At 38.8% G+C, this 24,580-nt stretch overlaps 2 protein-coding genes and 1 long non-coding RNA gene across 3 annotated transcripts; 2 read left to right on the top strand and 1 right to left on the bottom strand.

Annotated features, from left to right (window-relative positions):
• Positions 1–7,180: 7,180 nt before the first annotated feature.
• On the top strand, positions 7,181–7,747 carry LOC120007308. The gene is made up of 2 exons (XM_038857508.1): positions 7,181–7,349; positions 7,437–7,747. Exons 1-2 carry the CDS (start codon positions 7,181–7,183, stop codon positions 7,745–7,747), a joined length of 480 nt encoding a protein of 159 aa, XP_038713436.1.
• Positions 7,748–9,636: 1,889 nt separating this feature from the next.
• LOC120007157 lies at positions 9,637–10,025 on the top strand. Its single transcript, XR_005470150.1, has 3 exons — positions 9,637–9,682; positions 9,760–9,785; positions 9,945–10,025. It is a non-coding gene; the product is annotated as an uncharacterized LOC120007157 (long non-coding RNA).
• Positions 10,026–22,395: 12,370 nt separating this feature from the next.
• Positions 22,396–23,647, bottom strand: LOC120007734 (HVA22-like protein c). The gene is made up of 5 exons (XM_038858139.1): positions 23,513–23,647; positions 23,408–23,434; positions 23,206–23,328; positions 22,677–22,923; positions 22,396–22,594 (listed from the first exon to the last, which is right to left on the bottom strand). The coding sequence occupies exons 1-5, from the start codon at positions 23,569–23,571 to the stop codon at positions 22,523–22,525; spliced, it is 528 nt and encodes a 175-aa protein (XP_038714067.1). The 5' UTR covers positions 23,572–23,647; the 3' UTR covers positions 22,396–22,522.
• Between the last annotated feature and the right edge of the window lie 933 nt (positions 23,648–24,580).

Here is a 24,580-nt window from a genome sequence, read left to right on the forward strand (position 1 = left end):
GCTTGTCTTTAGTTTAATTACTAAAACAAACAAACTTGAGTTGATCTTTACTTTGTTTGCGTTGTCCATACATACATACAAGTATACTTTTGGATTATACATAACTCCATCCCTGTGGATTCGACCCTTACTTATCATTGTATTTTAGTCGCTGACTAGTACACTTGCTAGTAAGGTTAATTTAGACCCAACAGGTACCTACAAAACTAAAATGAGGTAAACCTTCTCGAGATATACTTGTATAAGGTGATATTTTGCTCATCTAGGCAGTGCTACGTGTTTGCCTCTGGTTGGTGGTTTAAAAGTGGTATCATCAATTAGCAATAGATCCCTCAAAACAAATTTTTATTCCAATAGAGTCACTCTAATTTTTTAACCCATAAGATCCATAAGTAGATAAGATTTATTCAATTAAGGACAAATTATTTAAATATCTTTTTTATTGACCAAAGTACCTTCAACCCTTGTTTTACTTCTAAATTTCAATAATCAAATATCTTTTCAGATGTCTGTATGATCGGGCAGCTATAACTCACTAATTTGTGCTCTGATTGAGACCATTTTATGGCATTCAAAAGAAAACTTGAATACCCAAAGAATTATGTCTAATAAATTTTTGGAGGTCTAATCGATTATGACGATATTTGTGGAGTTTGAAAGAAGACTCTAATATCCACATAATTGTTTGTAATACATATTTGGAGAATGAACATTTTGGAGGTCTTATCAAGGCTAAAAGTTTGCGCATCAAAATTGTGTTTCTTACGTTTGTGTGTTCAATATCAGTTTGTTCAGACAGTCATAACTCACTCTCTTGAGCTTTGATTGAGATGATTTTTAAGGCATTCGACCCACAAAATTGGGTCTAATACATTTTTGGAGATCTGAACATTTTAATGGTCAAATCAAGACTCAAAGTTTGTGCATCAGAGTTGTGAATCATATAGAAACATTTTTGCACTAAATTGATTTGCATTATCCGTTGTGGTTAGTATATACTGGAATTTATTTGCACTAAATTTTTCTACATTAGTTCATTTGTTGTCGTTTTATTATGGTTAGTATATATTAAAATTTATCTGCACTAAAGTTATAAGCATTAGTTTATCTGCATTACCTATTGTGGTTTTGTTATGGTTATTATATAATAGAATTCATATCCACTAAAGACAAATTTATCTGCATAGTAGATAAATTATATGCACTATAGATAGATTTATATGCGAGTTTTTTGCATCTCAGAATATATTGACAATGGATCTTGTTTGAAAGAGTTTTCCATGCCGAATTACAATATATAATTTTTTTCAAATTTTGTCATGTATTTTGAGAGATAAATCATTTTCAAGTTTCTTCTAATAAAAGAAAAAAGTCAACTGATGATGTCATGTGCCTAAGTGGAGAAAATGTGAGGGATAAAAGGCGTTGATTGTTCTGCCTTTTTATGAAATGAAAAGGAGTAGATAGGGAATTTGATGAATTGTGTCACTAATAAATTTTATTTTTGGTTGTACTTATTAGAACATGTCTTTCCAGTTGTGTGTTTATTGGTAATTCCCTTAAAAATAATTGTTGTGCAAAAAACATGTCTATTAAAAATTAGGAAAGTGTTGTGGATTAAATGATTAAAAAATCGAATATAGAAAGTATGTGGAATCAAAAGACATAAAGATGACACAAGATTTAACGAGGTTCAACCCAACTTACCTACGTTCTCTAGCAAAGAACAATAAATAATTCCACTAATATGAAGAAAATTACAAAAGAGATGAGCTCTTGAACTCAAGAACTAACTCAAATCTCTTTCTCTCGCTCTAGATGACACTCTCCTAGGGTTTACAACACAATACAACCCTATCAAGTTGGCTCACACGAAACCCGACAAATAAAATCTATTTATAAGGGCTGTCCCAAGTGTAGATCTGCGACATCCATTTGGACGGCTCGAGTACCACCCTAAAGAACACCTATAGTTACCACTCTAAAGAACATATAGATTGTCAATCATCTTTCCCGTCATTACTGTCACTGATCCCTTGCTCACCCTTAAAACTCCACCTTTTGCGAAGAACCTGCAGCCTCTAGGATGTAGATTACTCATAGACACAATATTGTTTTTTAAATCAGGTACATGACAGACATCCATTAAAGTTCTAAGAGCTCTACCTTGAAATTTGATCCGAACTGAGCCATTCCTAACAATCTTGTAGGAAGTACCATTACCCATCAAGAATCTGCCACCTTTGAATGAATCATAGGTAGCATATGCATCCCTATAAGAAGACGTGATAGGAGCAACCTGAATCTAAAATTGACTCCTCATTGGAACAAACCTATGGAACTATAATAGAAAAAGTAAAAGTTGAATCCTCATCTGAGCCAACATTCACATTTGCATCAGCCTTCCACGATCTTTGAGCTTTGGACACTCCGACTTGAAGTGCCCAAAATGACGACAATAGTAATAGTAAACACTCTTCTTTGATTTATCATAGCTTTTCCCTGAACCATTCTTACCCTTAACAAATAGACCAACTGCCTGATCGCCACTACCCTTACCATTCAACTTGGTTCTTAAGTCTGTTGAGTTCAAAGATGCCTTGACATTGACCAAGGAGATTGAATTCCATTCATATAGCATGAAATTAATAAAGGAATCATACGAGACTAGTAGCGAACACAAAAGAATAAGAGCTTGGTCATCCTTGTCAACCTTGATGTCAATGTTCCTCAAATCCATGATAATCTGATTAAGTTTATCAAGGTATTGTTATATTGATACTTGAGTCCATCTTTAGAGTATACCATCGGTTCGTGAGAGACTTCGTCATATATAAGCTTTCCAATTTGTCCCACAGTCTTTTGACTGTTTCTTTGTCTGCTACCACCTTAAGCACTACATCGCAAGAGATAACTGAATCGTATTATGCACCTTCTCATTTATCTCTTCTACCATTTCTTTTGGGTAACTTGATTGCCTCTTCTGCATCCAAAATCTTTGCCAAATGTTGAAGCAAAAGTGCGCACATCTTGATATGCCACAAACTGAAACTATTCTCTCCATCAAATTTTTTATCTCAAATTTTGTAAGAGCCATTAAACCCAGCTCCAATACCATTTGTTGTGAATTAAAGGAACAAAACTCGAATATAGAAAGTATGCGAAAACAAAAGAGAGAAAGATGCCACAAAATTTAACGATGTTCGGCACAACTTGCCTATGTCCTCGGACGAAGAACAACGAAGAATTTCACTAATACAAAGAAGATTACAAAATATATGAGCTCTTGAACTCAAGAACTAGCCCAAATCCCTTTCTATTGCTCTAGACGACACTCTCCTAGTGTTTACAACTCAATACAACTATCTCAAGTCGGCTCACATGAAACCTTACAAATAAACCTATTTATAAGGATCGCTGTAAATTTACGACATCCGTCCAGTCGGCTTGAGTAACGGTCCAGATAGCTCCACCTGACAGCAGCTTTCTTTTTGAGCCAATTACTCCATAGAAAGTCAGAAAGGCTTATTTAGGTGTCAACATAAGTTCAGCTTACACTATTCATTTGAGGACTTATCAGAAGAAAAGTAATTTCATGTTACTTTGCATGCTCTTTTATTCTCTTTTTAATTCCCATTGAACTTTGTCTTGGAGAACTAGGAACAATCTGCCTTCATGTGACCTAGCTTGTCAAATTTGTAGTAAATTGACTTCCTCTCTTTTCTTTCCCTTTCCATTGTCATTTGATCTTCCAAATTTTTAGAGCAAGAAATATCGGGCATTAGAGGCCTATAAATGAAAAATCCTACCCCAATAGCAGTGCGAAAATAAACTACACGTCTACAACGTCTGTAGTGTCTCCCCGATCTCCTAAGAAATGTATCGAGATACAACGATTTATTAAATTGTCTAACCAATAGATTGTCTAAAATTATTTTTTCGATAGTCTAATTATTTATCTGGCCTGCACTAGTAAATTATTTGGTCAAACCTGATAGTCAAATTGGCGAAAGTCAAACTTTGGTACAATTTATAAATTCGCCAAAAATGGCTAACTTATCAAATGCGCTAAAAGCCCTTTGTGCCACAATTTACTCTTCTTCCTAATGAGCCTGGTCAACTTATTTTAAAATGGTCAAAGGAATAATTTATTATGTCAGACGGGCCAAATCAATTTAGTGGCCAAATTTTGAATCAGCTTGGGCCAACAATTTCTCGGCCCAATGTTCCCACACTTAGTCCCCATTAAACATGGGCTTTATTTATTTAGGTGGCCTACTAGGAACCCATTTCCATGGGCCAAGCTCCAAAATTATGGGTCAGCCCCCTCCAACCCCATTTTCTCAAGTCACGACCATTGGCCATGACAAGTCTTGTAACAAAGTCACGTGTGGTAACTATGTTACCTGCGCATCTCCCATCCCGCGTTGGCAGTCATGGGTTGCCATGGCTGGAATCAGTTTCAGCTCTAGTCTGCGACTTTGGGTAATTGGATGGCCAAAGTCTCCCAAAACCACCGTGAGGTGGTGCTGCATGATGATGACTAGTGGCACCAGCTTTTCTTTGATGACACGCCATGAAGCTCACGGTTTGGTCGAGTTTTCCGACCACTGGTCATCTCTTTCCTTTCATCAATCCCAACAGTCCCTTTTGGTGTGTTAGAGGTTGCCTTTAGGCTACCCCAATGCAGCCAAAGCAGACCCACACTATTTAGCGATTATTGACCGTGGCACCTAGAAAGATAAACAAGAGTGAGAAAGCTCATCGTGCTTGGTTCTCTCATCTTCGACAATCGCTCTGATTCCCTGATGAGTATCCCACATCAAAAAAATAGGGCTACCAACTCTAGTTTATAAGGATCCAAGGCACCCTCACCTGGTAAGCTGGTTTTCTGGGTTATAGTACTACCTTGGGCCTTATGGGCCGGGGTGGTGCCGTCCAGGAAAGGGCTGCCGTCTGAAGGGCGAGCGAAGCCGCCAGGCGAGCGTAGCCGCCGTGGACGTCGGCTGTCCAAGGGGGGGTGGTTTGATGAGTATCCCAAATCGAAAAAATAGGGCTACCAACTATAGTTTATAAGGATCCAAGGCACCATCACCTGGTAAGTCGGTTTTCTGGATTATAGTTCTACCTTGGGCATTATGGGCCGGGGTGGGTATTCATCATTCCCCTACCACACCCTCGACTCCAAGTTGTTGGATTGTTCAAGAATAGTGGCTGTGGAGCAAATTATTACACTCCGTATGTACGGTTCTAGAAGATTGATAGCTTCCAGACAAAAGAACCTTATCCAGAAGCAGTTTATCCGACAGTTCAGTTATCCGACGGTTACCGTAGAAGTAGTTACAATGAGAGGTCACCAGGAGCGGTTAAATTGTCTCATGGCCGCATCAACTGACAAACCCCAAGGCCTATAAATACATATCGTTCCACATTTGTAAAACATCATTGACACTTACCTCTAATAAAATATCAGACTCCGTGGACATAGGCAAGTTGTTGAACCACGTAAACTCTGTGTTGTCATTTTCTTAAATCTTTCTACTTTATGCATATTTTATACCTCGGTGCAAATTTAGCATCGACAATTGCGTCGTCTGTGTGAAACGAAGAGTTCTTTAATATAAGCCATGTCTCAAGAAGCGGAAGTATCACGACAGGAGGAACTGCCTCATCCAGAAGAGGATAGGGCTCGGCATAATAATGATGAAATCGAAGGGCAAATTCCAAATGCATTGGAATTGGAAGAAGCCCTACTTAAGGCAGAAGAAGATTTGCTAGAGAGACAAGAGCATGCTCAAGCTCTAAGGGAAAGACTCCAAACCATGAGGAGAAATGGGAAACGTTTGACTAGTGAAATCCAGAGTGTTGTCTGAGGTGATAGGGATGCAGATCCAAAGCGTGTTCGGGAGTAAGACAATGGGAGCACTGGGAGGTCCCATCGGAGGAGGAGACCAGTTACGGAGAGGAGAAGGCGCACTCCATCTCCAAGGGGTGCAAGGAACAAATCCCCGTAGCCGTCTAGAAGGATAAGGCGCCGAAGCCTTTCCCCGAGAATTCGAATGAGAAAAGACACTGGGGAGGTCTTATGGAGTGCTCAGAAGAAGGTCGAGCAAAGCCTCAGAAAGATGAATTCCACACCCTTTGTGCGGGCTCTACGATTAGAAGATCCACCAAACAAGTTTTCACCCCTGAAGTTTGTAGTCTATGATGGAAAAACATATACAGTAGCATATATTTCAGCCTACACTCATAAGATGGCTCTTTGGGCAGGTCAGGACGGGCTCATGTGCAAAATGTTTCTGTCAAGCGTCTAGACAACATCCATGAAATGGTTCCATCAACTTCCAGAGAACTCAGTTTCATCTTGGAAGGAGTTGGCACATATCTTCGTAGCAAGATTCATAGTAAATAGTCGAGATCCAACAACATTGGATATGCTATTTGCTTTACATCTGAGGAAAGGAGAATCACTCTGGGCTTACGCTGCCAGGTATTTAGATACCTATGCGGATATAGAAGATTGTGATGAAAGGACTGCAGTGGCTACTTTTCGCCTCAGGCTCCCTCGTGATTATAAATTGCGAGAGAGTTTGACGATGGCTCCACCCAAAAAGCATGGTTACGCTCTAGGACAGGATTAAATAATATGTCAAACAAAAAGAAGACAAGCAAGGGGATCAACAGTTTGCTTCTCAGGAAGGGACAAAAAAAGGAAAATAAGAAGTGTGAAAAGAAAAACGGGCAAGAAAAAGACTCAAAGAAGGATCCAAAGCCCAGTTCTTACGAGGTGGTAAAGACAATATTTAAGGACCCAATTTTCCGAATTCTACCTCAGATCGCGGACAAGCCGTATTTTCGACGTCCAAATAAGATGTCAGGGGATTCGTCAACTCGAAACCAGTCCAAATGGTGTTCCTATCATAGGGACAAAGGCCACAGGACATAAGATTGCAGAGAGTTCAAACGGCACTTGGAAGAATTGGTTCAACAGGGGCATCTTAAGGATTTCATTGATAAAGAGAAGAACGTTGCCGAAAAGAAGGCAGAACCTCAGCCAAAGGAGAGGGGAGAACCTTCACACTATGTGGTTAATTTGATTGATGCAATGGTATCGGATGCACAACTTAGTGATAAGATAAGGTGAACGGAGTATAGGAAGGTCCAACACCAACAAGAGGTAATGTGGATGGATTTTAATCCCAAGTTGGGAACCAAGAGACCAAGGGACGCAACTGCAATCACTTTTACCAAGGAAGATGCAACAGGAGTGATCTTTCTGCATAATGATGCTTTTGTGATCTCCCTGCAAATTGGAGCAGCGACAGTGAAGCGAATGATTGTAGACCAAGGTAGCTCTACAGAGATCATGTATTATTCATTCTTCTAGAAGTTAGGGAAAACTCATGCAGACTTGATTCCTGTTCTGACACATCTAGTGGGACTTAATGCAACCCCAGTTTGGCCGCTTGGAAGGATAAGAATGCCAGTCACGGTCGGTCCAAGAACAGTTGAGGTGGATTTCCTTGTTATAGATATATCCTCTACATATAATGCAATCATGGGCAGGACCTGGCTCCACTTAATGGAGGTTGTTCCCTCATCTTATCATCAGATGCTCAAATTCCCCTACGGGGACAAGGTGGTGGAGATAAGAGGAGACCAGGTTGCCTCAAAAGGGTGTTTTATGGCAAAAGCAAAGCATGCAGTAAGAATAATGATGATGGAAGAAGAGGCTCCAGTCCTATAGGAAGTTGGAAAGGAGCCAACAACCAAGTCGATGGAAGAGCTTGAGAAGGTTCAAGTTACACCAAAAATTCCTGACAGATACTTTTTGGTTGGGACTAGCTTGCCCATACCAGAGAAGGAATCCTTAATTGGGATGTTAAGGAAAAATGTGGGGGTGTTTGCATGGACTCCCTATGAGATGCCAGGGGTGGATCCGGAATTGGCAATCCATAGATTGAATGTCAAACCAGGTTGCAAACCTGTAATTCAGAAGGGTAGAAGGTCAGTCGTTTAACACACGGAGGCCATGGTTAAGAAGGTGGAAAACCTACTGGAAGCTAAGGCCAGAAGGGAGGTCCAGTACCCCGAATGGCTCTCAAACACAGTGGTGATTTCACCGATTTGAACAAAGCATGTCCAAAGGATTTTTCCCGCTTCCTAAAATCAATCAATTGGTGGATATGACATCAGGAATGGCAAGGATGAGCTTTCTGAACGCATACCGAGGGTACCATCAAATCCCAATGCATCCATCTGATCAGAAGAAGACTTCGTTCATCACCCCAAAAGGAATATTCTGTTACCAAGTAATGCCTTTCGACTTAAATAATGCAGGTGCCACATTTCAGAGGATGGTGACAAAACTCTTCGGACCTCTGATTGGCAAGACTATGGAAGTTTACATAGATGACATGGTGGTCCAAGGCAAATTCCAACATGACCACTTGATGCATCTTCAGGAGGTGTTTGATGTCTTAAAGAGAAATAACCTAAAGCTGAATGCTAGCAAATGCGCTTTTGGAGTTAGTACGGGTAAATTCCTGGGCCATCTCGTTACACAAAGGGGAATCGAGGCTAATCCAGCACGGATCAAGGTCATTCAATGCTTGGAGCGACCCACCAAGGTAAAGGAGATACAGAAACTAACTGGAATGGCAGCGACACTTAATAGGTTCATCAATATATCTTTAGACAGATTTAGGCCTTTCCTTCGACTGCTTAAGTCGGGAAGAGCTTTCCAATGGGATGAGGATTGCAAGGCAGCTTTTCTTGGGTTTAAAAGTTATTTGTAGAAACCCCAACTATTGGCCACACCTAAGGAAGGAGACACCTTCAACTATACCTAGCAGTGTCAAACCATGCCATTAGTGCCGTAATCCTGAGAGAAGAAAGGAGGATCCAACACCTTCAAATATACCTAGCAGTGTCAAACCAAGACAATGCTAGATGCTGAGACAAGGTACTCACCCCTGGAAAGGCATTGGTAATGGCTTCTAGGAAGTTGAACCATTATTTCCAGGCATACCCAGTGGAAGTGGTGACAGAATACCATTGAAGACCTTGTTAGGAAAAGTGGACATGTCTGGAAGGGTTTTCAAATGGTCAGTCGAATTGACTCAGTATGATTTGCAGTTCGTCCCAAGGACTGCCATTAAAGCTCAAGTTTTAGCTTATTTTGTTGCCGAGTTCGCCACGGAGCAACTGCCTGAAGAAGCCAACCAGACATAGAAGGTACAAGTAACTCCTTCTCATCTTTGGGAGTTGCAAGTTGATAGTTATTCAACAAGACAAGGATCCGGAGTAGGAATTGTGCTCATAGCACCGGAAGGAGAAGTGTTGGAGATGGCTATACGATTAGGGTTCCCAGAAACAAATAAAAGAAATGATTAGTTCAAGTATAAGGGCAAAACTATAATTCTAAAAATTTAAACGACACATTAATCATTTTAAAAAGAAAAAAGAAAAAGAAGAGAGGAGAGAATCAACTCCCCTCTCCCATTTTTCTTCTTTTCTTTCTTCTTCTTTCTTTTGGTGGTTGCTCTCACTTCTTCCTACCCTCCACCAACTAGCAGCTGCCACCAGCCACTTTTCCAGCTAGTTCTGGTCACCGGCCAGCTACCATTTTCAACCAACATTCATTCAAGCCTTTAGTTCACCCATTTAGCTCCAAATCAAGGTATTTAAGTCAAACTTTTCCTACTCTCCTTAGTTGCTGGAAATTAGGTTTTGACAAATCAAAATCTTGTTATTTAGGTGCAATTGAAGGAATTTACACTTGGGTAAGATCTCAACAACCTTGTATTTGAATTTTGGGGTTAAATTTGATGAAGATTAATCTTAGGGTTTTACAAGTTTTGTGGTTTGAGGATAATCTTTGAATATGATGAAATTATTGATTAAATAGGTTGACTTAGACTTATTTATGATTGTATCTCTAGATTCCATTGTTGATTGGAGTTGCAAGCTTGGTTAGGTGAGGTTCAAGAACTTGGAAAGTCTTGGGTTAAGAAAAGGTTAATGATTTCTTGATTTATTGGGTTGTTTTGTGTTAGTTATATGAAATTAAAGTTACTGGTATGTTGATTCGATAATGGGCTTACCGAATAATAGGTTGATTGAGGCCGAAAAATTCAAGGTTGAGTATTGGTTTACATAGCTAATTTTTGGGAGTGCGAGGTAGGGAAATTTCACCCCTTTGCTATTTTCTTAAATATGTCCTCCTAATAAGAACGCTATCTTTTCTCAATGTTCATTATGATTTCGTTCTCGCCTTAATTGCACCTAAGGGAGTGCAACCCCACTTTGTGATTTATTCGTTGTATGACTTGAGTTATATTGCATACCCTACTTGTTCAATCTTCCATTGAGCATGAATTACTCTTGAACATGCATCATGTAGGTTGTATGTATACCCTATTGCATAACCATGTTGGCCATGCATTGTAGTTGCATGGTAGATGTCGGGTATGTACTCGTATATCTCCTTGTTGTGATTAATGTGAAATGTGGAATGCCGTTGGGCCGTTCAGGGTTCCTATAAGTATGGGAATGTCGGTGGGCCGAGTCAGGATTCCATATGTGCTCGAAGCACTATGCTATGATGTCGTTGGGTTGTTCAGGATCTCGATATGTATAGGGATGCCGGTGGGCCAAGTTAGGATCTCCTATGGTGTGGTTATCTACTTGTGTTTGGTGTACATGATGATAGCTATCATATTGTTGCATTTGTGCCTTTCTTTAATATTTCAGCCTTATATTATTCACTTACTCTTTATTATTCCCTACTGGGCCTTTTGCTCACCCTTTTCTTTCTCCTATTCCCTCCGTGTAGGTGAGTCTAGTTCCTGTACCAGGGTCGCGGATCAGGAGGAGGGTGCGTGACATGGATGGATTTTTGGAGAGTGATAGGACTAGATGGTTCTAAAATGTGATTATGTTATTACTATTTTCTCGTACCTATTTTCTTGGTTGAGACATATTGTGTGATATCCCTATTTAACAGTGGGATGGACGGTTGGGAGCGTGCTCCGTGTGATTGGGACTCCCGAATCGGGTTTGCGGACTTTGTGTCCTGAAGATTTCTCATGTTTGTAGGATTGCTACTTGTGTTGGTTGTCGATTACATATGTTATTGTGTGTGGAGAAATTATGTGTGATTGTTAGGTGGCCTAAGGCCCTGCTTGGATTTGAAAATTGATTGATGATATGATTTGTTAGGTGGCCTGAGGCCCTGCTTAGACTTGAGAATTCAACTGTGATATGAATTGTTTGATGGCCGGAGGCCCTGCCTAGGTTGTGAATATATTTGTGATATTGCTGCGCGTTTACTCTAGGTTGACATCTTCTGTATTATGGGGAGGTGCTGTCAAACTTTTTGGTGGTGTGATGATTAAATTAATTATGGTTTGATTTAGACGGTACCAAAAGTAGTGCATTCCGGGTCGGGACGTTACACAGCGGGAAGGACATTTGCATTTAGAGCAATCACCCAAGGCTTCTGGTGGCCGTACATGCAGAATGATGCTTTGCAGTATGTGAAAAAATGTGAGAAGTGTCAGAAATTCGCACCAATCCCCCACCAACCGGTTGGGGATCTTTGTCCTCTTACAAGTCCGTGGCCTTTTGCCCAATGGGGGTTGGATATTGTTGGACCACTTCCGCGAGCTACTGGCAATAGAAGATTCTTAATTACCGCCATTGACTATTTCACGAAATGGATCGAGGCCAAGCCTCTGGCAGCAATCCGAGACATAGAAACAAGGAAGTTCGTTTGGGAAAATATCATAACCAGGTTTGGAATCCCTCATGCCTTGATCAGTGATAACGGAACTCAGTTTTCAAGTGCCAAATTTAAAGAATTTTGTGCAGGATAGGGGATAAAGAATCTCTATTCCACCCCTGCCTACCCATAGTGCAATGGTCAGGCAGAGGCGTCCAACAAGATCATCTTAGACGGAATTAAGAAAAGGTTAGAACTCTAGTCAGTATTGTGGGCATACCGAACCACTCCTCGCAGGCCTACGGGAGAATCCCCATTTGTGTAAGCTTATGGAGCGGAGGCTGTCATTCCCTTAGAAATAGGGCTTCCAACTCTTCGAATACAGATGTTTGAGGAAGGCAATAATAATCTGGCAATGGAGAGGAACCTGGATTTGTTGCAGGAAAGAAAGGATCAGGCTATGGTGCATCTGGCTACTTACCAACAGGTGTTGTCCCGATCCTATAATAAAAATGTTAGGGCAAGAAGCTTTGAAATTGGGGACTTCATTTTATGAAAAGTCTTATCCCAGACTAAAGATCCAACTGATGGAAAACTAGGTCCAAACTGGGAAGGACCTTTCCAGGTCATAGCACAGGTCGGCCAAGGAGCCTACAAGCTAGTTAGACAAGATGGCAGAAGTGTCCATGGAACTTGGAATATCTCCAACCTAAGGAGATTTTATGTGTAATGCCGATTATGGCTGTCCTAAGCCTACGACGGCGTATCATCAATAAAAAAATAAGTGTTCTCTTCATCTAATTGTGCATTTAGCTACTTCTCTAACTTAATTTATGAAAATTTTGGGATTTAGTCGTATAATCTGATTCTTACTCAGGCTTCAGTTTATTAAGGATATTGATTCTTGGTTCCAAGACAAGTTAGGAATCTTAGTCAAAAAATCAATCAGGTGGTTTTCACTAAGAGGCGATTGGAAAGGCGGTATGAAGTTACTTGCGGTTGGAAATGAGACCAGAAGTTACTTCAGAACTGTTACTCAACCATCTCAGTAGTTACTTCACACCTCTCGACTGTTATCCATAACAGCTCAATCGTCTTGTTACTTTCGCCTATAAATGGACATGAGAAAGGTACAGAGAGACGAAGAAAAAGAAGGAAACAACAATTGTTATCAACAATGAGTTCTTCTTCACATCCGGCCAATGTCCAATCTAAGAAAAGGTCTACGATAGAGGATGAAGATTTGATCAATCTCGAACATTCAACAGGGGCCCCCCTCCAGAAGAAGGCTAAGTTGGAATATCAGGAGGATGAGGACATGGTCATCCTGGAGCAACCAGTAAACAATCCACCTAAGCAGGTGATTGAAATTAAAGAAAACGAGGATGACGAAGAACTGGAGGTTCTCGAATCATTCCCAACTAGGAGTGTGGAAGACCATGCGGAGGATTCGATGGAAGAATTATAGTATCTGAAGAGGGAGTTCCAAAATGTTAACAATTGCAACAAGGAGCTCATAGGCACTCTGCGAACTGTTCAACACTCACTCACCCATATATGTGACATGGCCTGGGTAGCAACGATTTCTCAAGACCCACAAAGGCTCTGAAGTCTCTTTTGGACCTCTCAGCCCGTGTTAAATCTATTTTAGACAGGGTGGGGGTAGTTCTAGCTATATGGTCCATCTAAAAATTTACTCTGTAATGTTTTCCCCTTTTATGCAATGAATAAGGTACCTTTTGAATAAATACCTGCGGGAAAAGCTTATACAGATAACAACAAAGCCAAAGAGGCTTTATTCCAAGAAAAAGACAAATGTGTCTTAGCCAAAAGACATTATTCCAAAAACAAAACAAATGAGTCTTAGCCAAAGAGGCTTTATTCAAAGAAACAGACTAAGAAAAGTCTAAGCCAAAAGACTTTATTCATACAATTAATTAAACATGCATGCCGAAGAGGCAGAATCCACAATAAAAAGATGCTAACAAGAAGAAACATATTCATATTGTCCACTAGGATCAGTGGCCGAAGTAGTCCCAGGAGCATTGGTGCCCAGGCCAATGCCATTTTCCCAAAGTTTCTTTAGGCTTGGGCGAGGATGGTCGGGAGCAGGCCACTGGAAGAAGTCCTCCGACCAAGCTTCATGTTCTGGAGGAATCTTGAGTGCGAGGAGTGTACAACCACGCCCAAGTCCAAAGTTTTCGTTGGATTCAATAGCAAGAGTTTCCGTATATTTCTTGCAACATTGGGCTATGCTTTCCTCAACCGCTCCCGTCCTTTCTATTTCAGCTCTAGACAATTGGTTTTTTGTTTTGGAAAGTTTGCTCCGGGTCTTCTCTATCTCTTTGTTGGCTTCAGCAAGCTTCTCTTCAAGAATGGATTTCTCTTGCATGATCTTCTCAAAATCAGCTTGCATAGTCTTTGACTTCACTAGCTCAGCCTTTGCTTCAAAAAGTTGACGCTTCAAGTCAACTATGTAGTGAAGGTACATCTGAGAACCCTGATAGAAACAAAGAAAAAGGTTAGTATAAATTAATCCACATACACAAGAAATTAATGAATAATAATAGGTAAGAGGAAAACCCCAAGAAGCATCTGCAGGCCAAAATCTTCGCCTTTGGGAAGTTTATCAAAGAATTCTTTATCCTCGTTGGAGATAGTAGAACAAAGCTTTTCAATGGAGAAAGGTGAATAGTCAACAAGCAGAGACATGAGATCATCCACAAAGCCTTTAAACATACTGTCGGTATTATCCCAAGATGAAGGAATCAAGGTGGTTTTGCCAAGAGCGAAGGGTGCAAGCGTAGTGCCACTACCAAAGGAAGAAGAGCCATCGGCACCTCTGGATACTCCAAAGGAAGGGAGACTAGGATGAGTCCCTGGGGACGGAAAAGACAATGTTGACTTAGCCAAAGATGAGCTGGCGAATGAAGTTGAGGATCCTTGGATAGGCCGATGAGATCCAAAAATGTTTGCCCAGGGACCAAAATTTAGTCTTAGGGAGATCAGGGATGGACACACTCCTCAGAGATTCGTAAGACCCGCTCGGAAGAACCTCTGCAATCATACGAAATAAATTGCACATATATACTAAAAAAAAAACTAAATTAAGCAAAGGAAGACATACCTAAAGAGAAGGAATGCTTGCTGGAAGTATCCTGAAGTTCATCATCATCCTGGTCTTCCTCACTCTCACCCTCATACTCTGATCCAACCATGGTAGGAGAAGAAGTGACGGGAAGAGCAACTGTTGGAGAAGAATGCTTCCTCTTATGTTTCTGTTGTCGCTGTCAGGCTGGGGGTACCTTGAAGTACTCACACGCTTCTTTGATGGATAAGCCATGGGGGAGAGGAGCAAAACCACGATAAGAGGGTTTACAGCCACATAACACTGGGACAGATCTCTAAAATTTACCACCAGGCCTGGAGCTGGCATAAGAGTCATCGAGGACCTCTTGCACAACTTCACTAAGCTCATCCGGGAGTGCGGGAATACGACCTGAAATAAAAGAAAATTAGTAAAAAATATATATACATATCACAAGAAAATCAAAAATCGGAACAAAGACATACCTAAACGTTCACCTTTATGAGAGGTAAAGCCGCTTCAATGCCCGGAGACGAGCATATAATCCACGTCTTTATTGGAATTTGGAAGACAATGGATTAATGCAGAATTACACTTTGGAGACAAGTAATACTTGCCATCTGAATTCTTGTTTCTGAGGATTGAGTAGCAGCAGAGAAGATCGATGGTAGCAAGTTTCTTGTTCAAGAAAGAATTCATTTGTATCACACCACCGATGATCTAATAAGCATTCGGAGCTAACTCCGAAGGATGAAGATCCATATAGATGAAGAATTCCTGAAAGAGAGGTGAGAATGAAATGTGGATTTTGCACTCTGATAATAGGAACACGAGAACCTTGATGTACTCAGGATCAGAATCCCTATTGTCATTAAAGGGATCCCAAATGTCGAATGGAGGTAAAATCTGGTGCTTCAATTTGAATGCAGCTAAGTTCTCTGGAGAAGAAATCAAATCCTTAAGCTTACTCGTGGAAAAACCTGTAAGAACAAAGGCATGTAAGGTAAAAAAAATCGAATTTGGGTCGAACCAGGTCGGTGCAGAACCCCCCAACGTGGGGGTCAGGGCCGAACCCCCAACACCTAATGAGGGGGTTGGGGCCGAACCTCCCACTGGGTTTGGCGAAGGGGATCTGGCAAGGGGGCTAGACCCCCAGTCTCTATCCAAGGTAATTTTCCTCCAATATTTCGAGAGGGCTTATTCCATACAAAGGCGATTACAAAAAGAAAAGTTGTAAATTCAACAAAAAGATTCAAGCAGAGAAAAGAATTATCTATTGAAGAGCAGAAAAGAAACGACCTTTGAAGCATATGAAGTTCAGAAAAGAAAAAAAAATCTTCACAGTGCAGCTATTTATAGAGGATGCCAAGACTCCTAATCCAACTAGGACATTACTTGTTGAAAGCATCCTAAACCAACTAGGAAATTACTTCATGATAAACATGAAAAAGTCTTTAAATTTATCCTAAAATTATTTAGGTAAATAAAAGGCTGGGGGTATTTGTGGAGCAAATTACTACACTCTGTATGTACGGTTCTAGAAGATTGACAGCTCCTAGACAAAAGAACCTTATTCAGAAGCAGTTTATCCGACAGTTCATTTATCTGACGGTTACCACAGAAGCAGTTACAATGAGGGGTTACCAGGGACGGTTAAATTGTCTCATAACTGCATCAACTGACAAACCCCAAGACCTATAAATACATATCATTCCACATTTGTAAAGCATCATTGACATTCAACTCTAATAAAAGATCATATTTCGTGGACATAGGCAAGTTGCCGAACCACGTAAACTCTGTGTTGTCATTTTCTTAAATCTTTTTACTTTATACATTTTTTATACCTCGGTGCAAATTTAGTCTCGCCAGTGGCGTTGAGTTTATCGACCCTTTGCCTTAGAATGAGTCAATTCTATTTCTTGATGGGGGGCAAAGGAAGGGATATAACTCAACGGTAAAGTGTCACCTTGACATGGTTGAAGTCATTAGTTCAAGCCTGATTATCCCTAACCTCAATGTGAGTTTTTCTATGTTGACTTGCTCCCCCGCTGTCGTAGTCGAATGAGAATGGATAAGAGGCTCGTGGGATTGATGTGGGGGGGTAGGGATGGCTATATTTCTTGGAGCGAACTCTTGACGAATATGAAGTGCATGGATGCAAGTTATGCTTTGGGATGAAAGACAATTTTGAATCCGCTTTGTCTACGAACAAGGAAGCTATAAGTAATGCAACTATGAATCTCATGGAGAGTTCGATCCTTGCTCAGGATGAATGCTGGCGGCATGCTTAACACATGTAAGTTGTGCAGGAATTGGTGTTTCCAATGGTGGACGGGTGAGTAACACTTAAGAACCTGCCCTTGGGAGGGGAACAACAGCTGGAAACAGCTGCTAATACCCCGAGGCTGAGGATCAAAAGGAGGAATCCGCCAGAGGAGGGGCTCGCGTCTGATTGGCTAGATGGTGAGGCAATAGCTTACCAAGGCGATGAGCAGTAGCTAGTCTGAGAGGATGATTAGCCACACTGGGATTGAGACACGGCCCAGACTCCTATGGAAGGCAGTAGTAGGGAATTTTCCACAATGGGCGAAAGCCTGATGGAGCAATGCGGCATGGAGGTTACTGATGACTCCAACCCTTTGGTTCACTAGTTCATCCACTAGAAAAAAATTAAGGATCGATCCTCTTTAACCTTGGCGCCCAAAATATAGGGAGAGTCAAAAATTTTCACCTCTTCTAATAACCTCCGGTGACTCTCATAGGTGGTCTCCGTGTGTGATGGATGTTGGTTTCTCTAGATTGGTTATGGGTTATGCAGCTGCAATATGCGTATTCTTTTTAGGTTTTGTAGAAAGAAAGGAAGGACGGGTAGAAACACACGTACTCTATATATAGGTATTTTCAATATTTCTAAATTTAACCCTTTAGTTTCCCTTACTTTGTCAATTTACCCAATTGTTTTGTTCCAATTCAATTCTCCCTAGGAAAAAATTTGGGATTTTATAATAAAAGTTGAAGAGTTGGTTAAATAAGAAATCAAACCCTTAACACAATTTGTAAAATTTAAATACCTACCATGCCATATTTTCAACTAAAATCATTATGTCAATAAATCTATGTAGCACCTCAATTTCATACAATTGTGGTAAAATAATAACATTAGATGACCAATTTGTATCATGCTAACACTTTTCAAAAGTAAAACATAAATAGATATTATTCACAATTGAGATTTAGACTTTAAACAAGTAAACGATTTTGTTATTTATGTCATCAAACCCTAACATACTTGGCAAAATCTAAGGACCCAACATATCCAATTTAGCAATAAGAACCATTAAATTGATCATCCTAGTTGATCTCCCAACTTTATACAAGAATTCTAGAATCATAACATGTAATATCTAGCTTCAACCAAACTCAAATTCCCAAAAGTAAATCATACAAATCCAGACATAAAAGATTTAGAACTAAAGCTCAAAATATACCTTGAATGATGAACTCATCATGTCAATCTTCAAGAGTTAGAACCTATAGAGAAGTCTATCCACTCATGATCTTGAAGAAAATCAAGAATTTCAGTGATGAAAATAGATTTTACACAATATTCAAGTGAATAAACAACAAAAATCTAAGTAGAGAGATAAACTAGAGAGCACTTGAACTATGAAGAGGAGAGAAACCTCCTCCTCCCTAAAACCTCAAGGAGGTTTTCAAAGAATGAAGAATAGAAGGCTAGTTTTTGTGTTAAGAGCCCTAAAACTGGGAAATTACAATCGAATTTCAAAAGTACAAAATATTTACATTAGCATTTGACCTAAATTTAGAGCCTTCAAATGATGGAATCGGAGGATCTATATCGTATAAAATTTTGTAGCTATTTTGAGTAGTCTTTCCAACCATATAAATTACAGCTCAATCAGACATTGAACGAGAATGTTATGGTTGAAATACTGAGGTGAGTCCAGGAACCATTTTAGCAGAGTTTACGTGATGTGAGAAGGCTCATCTAGACACGAGCATCAAGCGTTCGGACTGCATCATTCTGTCTTGGAATGTACTCCCAACAATGACCAAAATAAAATTGGTTAAAGAAATATTAATTTTAAATAACGTGCTATGAACCAAATACAAAACAAAATATTAATAATATCATCTAGTTAACAACTTGAATAGCATATTGTTGGTCATCTTCTGCGCTGGATAGGAGATATCCTATTTTTGGCTTGCGAGAGCAGGGGTGTTTTATCTTAGGATGTGATGATGCGTGTTGCGAGTGTGTCAAGACTTGCTATCAATCCAAAGATGTTTTTGATATGAAAATTTACGTACCAATATGACCTGTAACCAAACAAATTGTGTGCATTTCGAGAGCACAAAATTACTGATTCCAGGGTTGCCTCTGAAAAAGATTGGCAAAAAGATATTTTTCGTCCCTCAACTATGGGGCAAGTTTCATTTTTGTCCCTAAGATTTTTTTTCTCCCATTTATGTCCCTCAACTATTGAAATGTATCATTTTCGTCCTTTCAAGTAATATTGAGGTTGAAAAAAACCTGATTTGACGAACAACATGATGCCACGTAGGATTTTTCAATGGTCAGATTTATTCGAGGGATAAACATGGTACTTTTCCATAGTTGGGGGACAAAAAAGGGAAGAAAAAAAGCTAAGGGACGAAAATGAAACCCAACCAATAGTTGAGGGATGAAAAGTACTCTTTTGCCGAAAAAGATTTAAAATTTATCTAGTGTTAAGTAAGAAAAGCAAGAGGTAGAACACTAACACCCAAATGAGATTGTTTCTATTAACAAAATGAAAAACAATACATCATTAGAATGTATAATGAGCGTGCTTTACAATCTAAATCAACATAATAGCCTTGGAGGCTACAGCCATGGAGGCTTGAAAGTAAACAAATAGGATAAAGATAATTGATGGGAGTCATGCTGAGAAAACAGTAAAGTTTGTAGATGCCACGTATGTGTTTGAAGCAGTGTCATTGTAAATCTTGCTTATTTTTCTTATAGTCTTCATGGTGGTCATGATGGTCTTCATCTCCTATTTACTAGGCACGATCTTGACAAGTTTTGTCGTGGTAGATCATGAAAAATCGCTTGCTTGCCTACTACTTGGGTTGCTTGGTCAAATCCCTTTGTAACCGCAACATCTTCAAAGTGATAGGGATTATGGTAATAGTCCCAAATCGTGATTCTTCTTCTGTGGAGGCTTTTGTAGCACTAAACACATATAGCTCGTTTCACTTCCCGGAATGTAGGCCTCATACTGGCTATTGAGGGAAAGAAGCTAACGATTGAAATTATTGACTGCTTATGGTGGATTGAACATGGAAGGTGGCTTGAACCTCAAAGTGTAGGAAGAATTTAGTTCTGCTCCCTGGTTTTCGTAATGCTAGAGATGTGTCTGAGACAAATTAGGAGCATGTACGTTACAAACTCTGAAATCTTCTGATCCTCTTCTGTGTTTATCAAACAAAAATCTTGATCTTCAGCTAACAAACAATTTTAAAATAGAATAAAGAAATTTTAACAAAAGATTCCTAAATTTTAGCCTTTCGAATACAACCCCTTCAGACAATCCTGATTTCCAGCAAGTGATTCCTAGATTTCAGCTCAAATAAACTTAGATTTCTTGCAAAATTAACAAAAGATTAATGTAACACCTTCTTACATTCGCCACGTGTACATTGGTGATTGGATGAGAAAGGTCATTGGTGGTTCCCAAGCTGCCACATGTCATCAAGTTACTGAATGCCACTTTTGGTACAAACTTGTAGCATATAGCACCATAAGCATATTTTGCAGGAACATACAAGTTGCCATCTAAGTAGCATTTTAAAGATTGTTTTCAAATAATATTTCCAAGCGCCATTCGAGTAGCATTGGATTTTATATAGGGATGATAATCCGACTCACGGGTTCGGGGACGCGTGGGGACCCGACCCGAAATTTTTGGTACGGGTCGGGTGCCACCCGAAACAATTATTGTGGGGATGGGTAGGCTATGGTAATGCCATACCCGGCCTCGAACCCAACCCGAACTTAATACTTTAATAAATAAATATATATTTACATAGATATATAATATATAATATATTGTACATATATATAGGAATATTAATTTCTATTTAGTATATTTTATCTTCTTATATTTTTCATAATGAAAAACATGATATGCTCTCCTAGTCCATATTATATATAATTATAAATTATAAATTTTTTGTTAAAACATTTAATCATTATAAAACATAATGTTTTAAACATTCAATCATTAACTCAAATACCCGATAACTCAAATATATTTTTTTATTAAAACATTTGATCATTATGAATTTATAATCATATAAATCCTAAACCCTATTTCCTAAACCCTAAACCCTACTTTCTAAACCCTAAACTCTACTTCCTAAACCCTACTTCCCTACTTCCTAAACCCTAACTAAATAACAAAACCAACTTTTTTTCTTTTTTTTTGTAATTTGGATCATTATAATCATATACGTAAACCCTAAATTCTAAACCCCAGATAGTAATAAACCCTAAGTAAACCTATACATTATATAGTATAAATAGTTAAATACTTTATACTACAATGTATATATTAGTATAATTTCTTTTTAAAGTTTATGACAAATTAAATATTCGAACATACTAGTTTGATAATCTCGACACTCTAATTCTCTAAATACTAGTTTAAATATAAAAAAATTGAATTCTCCCCATCGGGTCCGGGTCTGAGTCTGGCTCCAAGATGGGGATCCCCGAATCTCACAGGACGGGGATGGGGGCGGGGATGGGGTTCGGGGACGGGGATTGGGATGGAATACCCGCCCCCGTCCCAGCCCGTTGCCATCCCTAATTTTATACCCAAAATATCCTTGTCTCTTCATATTAATATCCAAACTAACCTCATGACCATTTTCTTAATAAAATATGTAATAATTTTAATAATATGTAAATTTTTTATTATTTTAAGTATTGAACATGTCCCCTGCTTGAAAATTACTTAAAATGTAGAATAATTTGAAACTTAATTGCTTTTGTACTATGTTAAAATGCATAATACCCAAATACGTAGCCACTTTATTTTGAGCAACATATATTCTATCATCATAAATTGAACCACCAACATTTTAGACAACATATATGCTATCACTTAAAACAACATATATAGATATATACTACCAACCTATATGCCAGCATACATGCTACTTTTCAAATTATATACCAATAAAATGTGAGATGTACATGCAGTGTTAAGCAAGTAATCTTCTGGTAAAAATAACCATTTTTCCTTCTCTCACTGAAAAGTACAAGCCAAATGTGAGAATTGGAGGTAACTAATTCCAAAAATTTGTTTCATACAAATAGGATTTAGTGCCCTCCAGTTTCCTACATTTGGTTTTCACTGAATCTAATATTATCTTGTTCCAAAGCTAAAGTTTGTGAGCTTAGAAGTTGACAGTTTAGCTTTAAGGCTATAATATATCTTTTATGTTTATCACCCTTCATTGAACCAATTATCTAGTGCAGGCTTTGACTAATGTTGTAGGAAAAATAAAGAACAAATAAAGTTCTGGACTAAGGTAGGGCACATTAATATTTCATTACATGACATGCAACTCCAAGGCTTTGTGATATTATAAAATAAGCAAGACAGAGAAACTGGGAGACCAAATATTTAAGGTTAATTATAAATATAATCATCATCAAAGATCATGTAATTGTTGCTCCTCCTGCCCCTTTCTTCTCTGTCAGCCTGCAAAATTAGACTTCCATATAATCACATTGCATATATATATATTCATGAAAGAAAGAAAAATGAGCATATGTGTTCCTACCTTGCTCAAAAGCCTTTCAAAGGCCTCTGGTCCATGCTCTTCAATGTACTTCTCTGCAGAAGTAAGAACATCATCTTGCTTCCTGAAGATGTTCTTCTTCCTTGGAATGTACCACATCTGAGAAGCTTGTGGTGGGTTCAAGTAGTATGGTCTAATGAAGTTCTTATACACATACGCTGCTCCATTGAAGCATGGCAGCACCAGCCAACATATCATTATTAGCTTAGCATATGTCCAAATTGGCAGGCTGAGCAAAGAAAAACAACCACACAATCAAGATTATATTAATTTCAGGTCTCAAATACTTAAAACTCTGCCTTACACGTTTGTTCCCGAGTGTTCGGGAAGGGAGGGTTCAAGGCGTTTCGAGTTGGGCATTTCTTCGAACATGAGATAGGCATTTTGTGTATTTCTTGTATTTTTACTTTCCCAACCATCCCGAACCCTCCCATAATAGCTAAAAACACTCGAGCCAAGTATAGGCTTAATTAGCAATCAATTTGAACTAAAACAAGCTGATTAGTCTTACCATTCCAAGACTTTGGCAAAAGTAAGTTCAAAGAGTGTGATCATTGAATACAAAACCCAGTATGTAAGCCATTGCTGGTCATCAGTAGGGGACTTGGTCTCTATAGCCTTTATTGAAGCATATCTGTAAAAGATAACCAAACTCGTTAACCATCAAATGTAATTGCAAATCCTGAGTACTCTATAAATGTCCACACACTTACAGAGGATAAACAAGAGTGACAACAGGCCTGCAATCAAGAATCAAAATCTCACTTAGAAAAACAAAAAAGAAAAAAAAAAAAAGAACATTGTAGTAAATCACATACAGGGCAAGAACATCAAAGTTTTTTGCTATAACTTGGAGAAAATTCCCAGAGCCACCCATCTCTTGCAATTGCTATTTGCTACTGCCTTGGGAATCTGTGGCTCTAAAGGCGTAAGAGAGACAATGCAGTCCAGTTAATGTAAAAAAGATAAGCTCTAAAGGTCAAAAAAAAGAAAAAAAGCATGAAAAGTGGGAAAAGCAGTCCACTTTAGAAGCTGATTTTTCTCCCATTTAGATTCTTTTGCTGCACAAGAAAAGAGGCACCGAATTTTCGGACAATGTCAGACGCGCTCCAACACAATAACCAAACAGAGATTGCCACGTTGAGCTATATGTGACCCACAAATTATTATTTTAAATATGAATTAAAATTGTTTGGAACAAAATTTTGTTACTGTTGTCAATGTTTTGAAACCCGGCCAAGAAAACTGGCAGGGTCCCATGTCACCAATCAGAGCATGACACAATGTTGGTTGAGATGGGTTTAAGTACTCATGATGTATCCACTCAACCCATCTCTCAACTCAACTTTCATGACTCATCGACATTTGGGAGGGAGAGGTAGAAATTTATGAACCCTCAAGGGGTGTAATTTTCTTATCTCCCAACTCAACTTTCATGACCCATCCACAGTTGGGAGAGAGAAGTAAATATTTATAAACCCCTAAAAGGTATAATTTCCCTATTGAAGATGTGAAATATTTTCACAAAAAGAAAAATTAAGAAACTCTCTAAAGAAAGATCTGGCTCTCACAATCCATGTAAGATTGCATTTTTAATCTGCCAATATCTGTTCTTCTATTTTGAGTGTCTTTAACTAGTATGAATTTGATCTTGGCATATGTCAAATATTGTTTTTGTTCATATTTGACGCATGAGATCATCTAACACACGAAAATTACAATATGTATATATTTTATTATATGTACAAAAAAATTGGTTAAAGGATTAAATTTAAATTCTAGCTTATTTTAAATTTGAAAAATCAATGTATTTAATGTTAATAGTATATTTCCCAGAAAATATGGAATGAAAATATGGAATCCATAATATATCTATGATATGAGCT

Source organism: Tripterygium wilfordii, chromosome 10, assembly GCF_013401445.1.
Source record: "Tripterygium wilfordii isolate XIE 37 chromosome 10, ASM1340144v1, whole genome shotgun sequence".
Taxonomy (NCBI): domain Eukaryota; kingdom Viridiplantae; phylum Streptophyta; class Magnoliopsida; order Celastrales; family Celastraceae; genus Tripterygium; species Tripterygium wilfordii.